Here is a 9,325-nt window from a genome sequence, read left to right as displayed (position 1 = left end):
AAAAAAAAAAAAAAAAAAAAGCATAGGTATAAGTTGTGCAGAAGAGATGTAAATACTGAGGTGCATCTGGTGAAACATGAAAATAAGAGAATCTGCAAAGGGTTTTAATAATTCTAAGTGTATTAATATATGTTTATTACCACTAATTCTTTATGAAAGCATAATAATTTCCAAAGTTAAAAATATCATGAGACCAGAAATTCATTTAAGATACAAGTATTTGCTGGAGATGGACCACAAATCTGCTCCTAAGACAAAGATAAAGGGGAGCTAAAGTGGAAAACACTATAGATTTTATAGTGAAAAAGATTTATAAAATTAAATGTAAATCAGTTGCTTAGTAGGAGTACAACTAAATCTGGCAGTAAGATTAGATAGAATTTCTCTCTCATGCACTTCATGTTGAGGGAGAGTTTGAAGACTAAAATATGATTCAAGAAATTTTCAGGTAAGCAATTTATTTCCTTGAATAGTTTCTCTTGTTTTGGATTTGAAAAGCCCTCGAATACTCTAAGTAGACACAGACTTGTGGAATCACAATGATAGCAGCGTTTTCCCATTCATGACACTGATTTATTATATGAGATTTCACAAAAATGTTCTTACTCATGGCAGCTGAATTGGTTGCTTCTACCCAAGAATGGAAAGAATCAAAGAGGCTTTTTTTCTAGCCATCCTAAAGAAAGATGTGAGTTTAAAAACAAGGGTGGAAGTAAGTTACATAGTGAGAATGTGTGAGTTAGTAACTGAAACATTGCATGCCTCCAGCAATGACAAATATAGTAGGATCTTAACTCTCATAGATTTAAGGTTTGCATTTTTGACTATTTTGAAGTAACCCAGAATGTTCAGGAAGAGATGTGAAATGTTGAAGCATGTCCACTGAAACATTATGAATATGATTAACAAATATCAACCAACGGTAATTTGACCTGAAAGTAAAATAAGTCACCATGAATAAAGATACTAGTAAAACAAACAAACAAAAACTGTAATGTGAACCACTGCTTTGCAACAAGAGTAAATGCTATGATGACAGTTCAAGTACTGTCACTCTTCTTTGAAATGAGAGTATTAGAGAAATTCAATGAAAAACCTCTACCATAAAAAATTCTTTAAGATTTCCCTGGAATTTTGGCCTAAACATAATAGCACAGGATTTGGAAACAGACATGAATTTGAGTTCTTATTCTAGTATTTATTAACGTTGAGATCCTAAGCATTTCACTTGATTTTTCTGAGTCTCCATTTTGGTATCCATAAAATTAGAATATTCAGCAGAAAATCTTGTTTTGATGTTCAAATGGGAATTATTTGGAGAATAAAAAGAACTACATAAACTATATCCATGTGAAAATAATTTTCTTTGAAGAATATACAAAAATGTCATTTTTGAGCCATAGACTGAGTCCTGGAAGATAATTCACTATCAACTGGTTCTGAGGTTTTTACCTACCATTCTTCAGTGTACAGTTCTTACCAGGGTCCCAGAGTCAACTGCAGAGACCAAGGGCAAATAGAATGGATAGAGTCCCCAGACTGTCTTGAACAAGACTTCCCTTCCACTGGAGTTAAATGTTAGGTTGTTTAGAAGACAATGAACAAATTCTTCAAATGTGGCTAAAAATGATTATGACAAAACCCTTTCATCAAATCTAATCCCCACCCTGCAACGCTTGGGAAACCCTTGGCCAAGAATAACTGAGGGACATACCCAAGGTGCCACTGCAGGTGGATGGCAGAGCCAGGGTTTGAACAATGTCTTACAAGCACTATTCTAATGAGATCAGCATTCCTTCCACTGCAGAAATGAATTTCCTCAAAGGCTACAATCTGTTTAGAGTGTGAGCTTTAGTACTTTGTGTGCTTCTGAATTCTAACTGCTTCTGAGCTCCATTTTAGCGTGGGTGACTGTTGGAATTAACTTCTAAGGCTGAAGCTTTAGCCCCTGTTTCCCTGATGGACATTGCCATAGTAATTAAAGCTTTTCTGGCTGGATTCTAAAATTCCTTTATTTTTAAAGCTTTCTGTGTCAACTTGGCTTAGAACACTCAAGATAACCTGCTTAATACCAACAAAGTGGTATAAAGTGTTCTAAACTCTAATTGTGGCTTATAATATTTTTTAGTCAATGTACAAAAATGTTGTTTGGGAACCTCAAGAAAACTCTCAAGGCAATTTGGAACAACTTTTAATTTTTGGATGTGAGGCTCTATAATTCTCTTGGAGGGGTGGTAATCCTTAAATTTGTTCATAGAAGTCTCTCATCATTTCCACTGAGGATATACATAAACCCATGTTTCTAGACATTTGCCAAGAAAAAGAAGACATTTTCAGTAAAATAAAAATTTTAGATGTTTATTTATTTATTTTGGAGACAGGGTCTCACTCTGTCATGCAGTGGCATGATCTCCACTCACTGCAACCTCTGCCTCCCAGCTTCAGGTGATTCTGTCACCTCAACCACCCGAGTAGAGCTGGAAGTACAGGCGCACACCAACACATCCTGCTAATTTCTGTATTTTTAGTAGAGAGACAGGGTTTCCCCATGTTGGCCAGGCTGATCTCACACTCCTGGCCTCAAGTGATCTACCTGCCTCAGCCTCCCAAAATACTAGGATTACAGGCATAAGCCACCACGTCCAGCCTAAAATTACATTTATAGAAAATGTGGTAGCTTACTTCTAGTCACAGAGAGTTTTAGAAGCTAAGAATTTTATCAAAAACTGAGCATAGTTCTCAACAAATAAATGTACCAACTTTTACCTTGACATGTGAGCATTTACTCATCTAAACAGTTGCCCATTTAAATGCGTATTCTCAAAAATTCATAGAGGTTTTGAACAAAAGTAAATGGTCATTTTCCTTAGCAACTTAAAGTTGTAGGCTCTGCCAAATTGTATTTTAGCTGAAATTCTGAAACAGCGTAAGAAACAACTCACTAAATATTATATGAACGTCCCAACGGCAGATGTGGATTTATCATCTTACAGCAGTAAGCCATCTCGTGTAGCTATGATTTTGAGTACATAAACCTTAAAATATTCTTTTTTACTAGACCTTCAAAATTTGATATATTTTCAATTGGTAAACTCTGGAGATCAGCAAAACTGTAATAGCCAGCATATAGGTTGGAACATATACTTAGTAATGACAGTAGACTACTGAAGAGTTCTAAAATAGTCATTTGTCCAAATTCTCTCAAATATATTTTTCTTAATTCTTTTTCCACTCATATCAAATATGTTCTTTCATCCATCCTAATGATATAAGAAATACTTTACTACTGTACCTTAAAGTTAATTTCAGCTTCAATTAAACAACTCTATTTCCAAATATTAAAAATTCAACTATACTCACACACACACACACACACACACACACACACACACACAGCTAAGACGGTACATTTCAAATGTCTCAGCACAAAACATAAGTGAGGTGATTAATATGTTAATTAGCTTCATTTAATTTTTTCCACATAATATACATATATTAAAACATCACAATGTAACCCATAAATGTATGCAATGGTAGTTTATCAATTTCAAATAATATTAATTTGTCAAATGAAGGTGACATGTTGCTAAGTCTTTGTGGCTAGTTCTTATTATGTAAAGAAAATTGGAACTAGACCCAGAGGAAAAGAAGTTCCTTTAGATGTGAAACAAGTCAAATAATGCAGTATTCACAAATATGTTTTGTCTTTCTCAGCCAAGAAATGAATACATAAGGCAGGTTGCTAAAAATATGCCATTTGTTAGAGAGTACTATTTTTCACTATAGAATGACTAACATAAGAAAATACCACCTACTTAGTTTCATCAGAAAGCTTCCTACACTGCAGCAAGCTTGATTTTCCTGGGCTGAGTGTCTTATTGACGAAACAAACCAAGAAAAAAAAATTAGAATTTTTCTAAGTGCCAACTCTTATTTGATTGAAATTTTACGTGAATGTACTACGATATTGCTTTAAGACCTCAGCATTTTTGAATAAATCTCTTATCTAAATACCTATGTATATTTTTGCTGGATTATCATTTCTCACCCATACAATACTTTAATGACCTAATTATATTATTCAGGGAAGGTTTTTTCTGACCTATCTAGGGCAAGATTTAAGTTCTTGGTAGATGAAATGTTGGTTAAATCAAACAGAGAAAATTAAGCAATAGTGACTGGACTGCATTTAATTAACTCACATAAGTAAGATTATCCTTATTGAAAAGTTGTTTTATGTGTCTCAAGATTCAGTACGTAGTTTATAATTTTTGTAACCTGCAAAATGCTAAGAAAATATTCCAGAAGCACACTGTTCATGTTCTGCAAGTAGTAGAAAAAAACCTAATTTAACTTCCAGTCACCGCACTAACAGAACAATCCTGACAAATAAATAAATATAAGCTAGGATCTAACATGACTGCAAACAATTATACTATACTCTGGATGTATTTTATGTTTTTGATCCCCAAGCAAGTAACAATTATCCACAAATACATTCTTAGCATCTGAAAGCATAACTTAATTGCCTAATTAATACAGATGATTTAGTACCCTTATTTTAAAAGCTGAGTAAAAGAATCAACAAAGTCGTAGACTTAATCATAAACGTTTATTCAGCCTCAATGTCTCTTTCAAAGTGTCAGCTGTAAAATTTAGTAGTCTCCGTTCCAGTGCATAAGATCGACTATTTAAAAGAGAGCAATAATGGAGCTAAAATAAAGGCTAAAGCTAGCACTTTTAATCTCAACTACTAAAAGGTACCCAGGACTCTAACTCAGAAACATTCCAGGATGGAGGGGGCTTTTTCTAATATCAGTATTCATTAACACCCACGTTTCCAAACCACAACCCATATTTTGGATTGTTTGATGTTGTTTCTTCTTTAAAGTAAACACCAGGACAAAATCCAGAGTAAAGTTTATACATTCATTGGAGAGAGAAACAGAGATCAAAGGAAAAAGAATACACACATTCTTTGGGTGAGAACTCTTTCCCTTTTCAAGACTGATCTGTTTCATCAGGAGTTTGTGGGCAGAACAGACGATGAAACGTACTTACCTTCATTAGCAAGTTTTACACACATAACTGTATTTCAGTTTGCCACCAAATAAATCCTTTAATTTGCATATTATGTTTAGTTTTATGGTAATGGCAGCAATAGCTTAACAATGATTAGAGCTTATCTTTAGTTTAACAGCTTGCAAAAGACAACATTATTTACACTGTACAGCATATTAAAAAAAATCAGTTTCCACACCCAGCCCAGCCAAAAAAACTTGTTAAAATTTCATAAAGAAACAATAGTTTACCCCAAAGAAGGATAAATTATCAGAATCTTTGTTTCTTAAAACCCGAGGTAAGCAGCTTCACCTAACAATGACACTAATCATCTAAAACTAAGCTAAGCTGTATTTTATACTATTATGCACATTTAGTTATGTATCAAGCCCTAGAAAACACTTTCTGTGTATTTAAAGCATCATAAAAACCAAAGTTGCAAGTGGATGTGTCCTAATGTATTATTAGATCACAGGAAGAAAAGTCAAAATGCAAATAATGCCAAAAATAAGTATCCCAGCTTTTTTCTTTCTCTCTCCACTGATCACCCTGGGAGGCTCTTCAGCAAGGAGCCACCAGAGAATAACTTGAACTGGGATGTCTAGAAAACCAGGCCAACCGACTCTACTGTTAAGAAGAAATCTAGACAAGTTATTTCACGTGCACTGCGTCCAACTCTACAAAGTGTATATATTTCAGAAGGTAAGTATTCCATAGCCTTCGTATTCCAGAAGCGTAGTCGAAACTAACAACACAAATCTATTCCCGGAACTGAAGGATCTCAAACATTTTCTAATAAGGCTTGACTTCATCTCCTCACTTGCCACTTTGGACTCTCTAAAGTAGCTTGTCCTTGACATAATTTCTCGACAACCTCAATAGATCTTTGCATCTAACATGCCTTCCTTTATTCTGAGTCCGTCATTGCCAACACATCCCCTCATGTCCAAGCCTTTCCAGTTCTCTACCTTCTGCTGCCAAGGCACTAAGTCCAGCACACTCTGGCTATGAGAAACTCTGGATTATTCGTGCAGTAGTAGTGAGATTAAGCTGAGATCTTCTACTAATACTAGGCAGAAGTTTCCCCAGTGGGTTTGCTCTTTAGTTGATTTAAACAATGATATAGTGGCACTGGGGTTCAGAGTAGGATAAGGTAGGAAACTTATGGGATTTCAGGGGAAAGAAACGCCCCAAATCATTTTTCCCTTCCATGTCTCTTAAGAAAACGCTCTCTTCTGTGTCATACCTTAGAGGCACCCAAAAAATAATCTGGATACCCCACCTCTGCATAAAATACAGATCACAATCATTTTCAAACATTATTCTTGCATCACAAATAAAACCCACCCCTTCTCCCAAGAGACTGGGATGCTTGGGAAAAAGCACTAGAGAATCTTTGCAAACACAAAGGCAATTTGTCCTATCTGAATACAGCAGAGAGATAAGAGGAAACTTCTAGTCCAGGCCAAGGTCCACTGACTATGACCTTGGCAAAAACACAGAAACTTGTTGTTGGCCAACTTTAAATGAAGCATCAAATTTGTCTCCTCCTTACTTCCCTTCCTCCAAGAACTCAGTCTTAGATGGAAATGGAATTCTAGGTCTTCTGACTGTACTCCCTCCGCCCTGGACTGCATGTAAGGTCAGTGGCAGAGCGATTCTAGCAGGTGCCACTGCTCTCTGTTCCTCCATCCTTGCTCATCTATGCAGTCTGGGGTGCCCGGAGAACTGGGCACGCAGCGTGCCCCCTGGCCAGGGAACAGGACAGGCTGCAGACAGAGGCATTGGCGCTCTGCAGGGGATTTTGCAGTCTGCCTAGCTTGCCGGACAAACCCATTTCCTTGACGAAGGCAAAGCTCTATTCGTCAAGTTTCTCCAGCGGGTGGGAGGATGCTCAGACGTTCTCCCTGATCAAAGAATACAGAATCCGTCTGAACCTCTGAAATAGTAAAGTGTACCAGATGTCTAGGGGTAAAGAAGGGTGGAGGATTTGAATAGAAGATATGCTCCCAGTGTCGCCCCCTTTCCCGCTTTTTCGTTTGCAGTGAGCGGGACATTCAAAGTATTTTGTGGTTTGCTGGGTTTTCTAAAGTTTTTGTTTTATATACATATTTATTTTTATTTTTTTCTGGAAGGGAAGCAGGCAGCGGTGCCCACAGGCAGAGGAGCGTGTTGTTGCCCTGGGTGGTCCCGCTGGGCAGGCCCTCGCGGCCAAGCCGGGACCCCGGAGGGCGAGAGCGCGGCGAGGGGACCCCGCAGAGCGGCGGGGGAGGGGGGCTTCAGGCGGGTCGAGGACCAAGTGAGGCTGGAGCCTCCGCAGATGCCGCCCCTCCCAGCCCGACTGCCGCCTCCCCGCCCCCTGCCCGAGTCCCCGGACCCGCTCCCACACCCGGGGCTGGGGCAGCTGGTTGCCCGGGCACCGGGGCCCCTCTCCGGCCCTTGCACTGCAACTGCGTGGGGAAACCGTGCCCGCGGGAGCAGGGGGAAAGGGATCTCACGAAGTTCTGGGATAAAAACGGGCTGTCGCTGCAGACGCCTCTGTCACGCGAACCTCCGAGCGGAAATGCTCTGTCCCCGTGCCGGGCGGGGGCACGGGCGGGATTGGAGCCGGGGAGAAGAGGCAAAGTGGCCGCGCAGCTCCGACAACTTTGCTGGGAAAGCAGGAGACAGCCGGCAGCGCTAGTGCCGCTGCCTCCCCGGGGGAGACAAGCCCGCACGAGGCGCAGGGTCTGCACCCTGAATGCTGCTGTCACGGACCAGAAGGAGGACGGGGTGGCCGCTGGCGGGAGGAGCAGGCGGGGAGGGCGCCCAGCCCGGGAGTGCAGCCGGGCTCGGGAGAGCCGCCCTCCGCGTCCTCGGCCCCTTGAGGGACGCCTGCGCCCGGGTGCGCGTCCCCCCTTGGCCCCCTCGCCGTCCCGCGGGACCCCCAACTACTCCACGGCGCGGGAGGAACAGCGGGAAGGAAGGAGAGGGGGAGCCGGGAGCGCGGAGAAGCGGCCGCGACGCCCGCCCGGACCCGCACGTACCTTGAGCTCCTCAATGTCCAGGTTCGTTGATCTGTCCATGGAGCGCAACTAAACGAAGTGGAGAGGAACCGGGCGAGGCGCAGCCAAAAGCAATCTAGTCTTTTAGTTTCCAGCTTAAACTCAGCTTTATCCTCCTCCAAGCCCCGGCAGCTCCTCTCAGTCTCATTCTCCGTGGTCACGCCGCCTCCACCGGGTTAAAAATAAGGAAGATAAATAAATAATAATGATAATTCACTTTGTTTTACTTCCTCAAAGATTTAGTGACAGGTGATCTGTACCGCGGTGCAACACAGCTGAGTCGATTGAAGTAGGGGCCAAAGGAAAAAAAATATCCACTCTAAGATTATTTCTCCTTCTGCAATAAGCTTAGAAACCAGCGAATTGCTGCATCCCGAGAAAAAAAGCTGCTTCCCTGGTCAGCATCATGCGGCAAATTTCAAGCAAATGTGTTAAAACTGAAGAGAAGAGTGTATGATAAAAGCCTTCCTCCGCCAGGCTTACTCTGTTAGCTAATTTAGCTCCAGTCCCAGACATTAGCAATGATCAATTTCCCTGGCAAGATAACAGAATCCCCGAAGTCCTGCATAGACTTAAAAAATGTCTTGCAGCTGAGAGGTATTCTCTCAGTAGGGAAAAGAAGATAATAAAGTCAGAAGGGAACGTTCTCCTTTGAAGGTTATGCTAAAAGAGTTGAGAGAATAGGAGGTGGATCCTACGGAGAGAAAAGAGGGAGAGGGAGAGAAAGAGAGGGAGAGAAAAATTTTCCTCCTGCTTCGCTGTTTTACTGGCCTTCACCACCAGGTGACTGACTTCGCTTCTCTCTTCCCACAGCCAACACTAAGGGGATTTCTCTCATCTGTCAAAAAGCAACATTTCCTCTCCAGACAAATACTATCGCTGGGTCTTAAAGACTGCCCTCTGTCCGGAATCCACTAAGTGACAAGCATTTTAATTCATTGCATAAGTTGCTTCATTTTCTTCCTGCAGATCTGGGAGGAGCATGCTTGTGTGTATCATCCAATTTAAATGTATTCACTTTAGATCTCGCTGCTTTCAGCGACAGATTCTTTTTTTTTTTTTAATTTAAGAAAGACTTTTAAAGAAAGTGACAGATGAGAGTATTAAAGGAAATTTCCTGGAATTATGCGTCTTATGATAAAGCAGTCTTTTATTAGAAAACTGTTCTTTGCATAGATTGACAGGTCAGTGCATTTAACTTGTGGGTTGTAGATTTGGGA

General features: G+C 40.5%; 1 protein-coding gene across 1 annotated transcript in view; it reads right to left on the bottom strand.

The window, feature by feature from the left end:
* SGCZ (sarcoglycan zeta) overlaps positions 1-9,059 on the bottom strand; it is a 1,190,199-nt gene extending 1,181,140 nt beyond the window's left edge. Inside the window, exon 1 of the mRNA XM_017535477.2 lies at positions 8,088-9,059. Coding sequence (XP_017390966.1) covers positions 8,088-8,126 — 39 coding nt within the window. The 5' untranslated portion in view covers positions 8,127-9,059. The remainder of the gene's footprint in view (positions 1-8,087) is intronic.
* Between the last annotated feature and the right edge of the window lie 266 nt (positions 9,060-9,325).

Source organism: Cebus imitator, unplaced genomic scaffold, assembly GCF_001604975.1.
Source record: "Cebus imitator isolate Cc_AM_T3 unplaced genomic scaffold, Cebus_imitator-1.0 Scaffold5, whole genome shotgun sequence".
Taxonomy (NCBI): domain Eukaryota; kingdom Metazoa; phylum Chordata; class Mammalia; order Primates; family Cebidae; genus Cebus; species Cebus imitator.
Note: the sequence above shows the minus strand (reverse complement) of the source record. Positions and strands in the feature narration are given on the sequence as shown.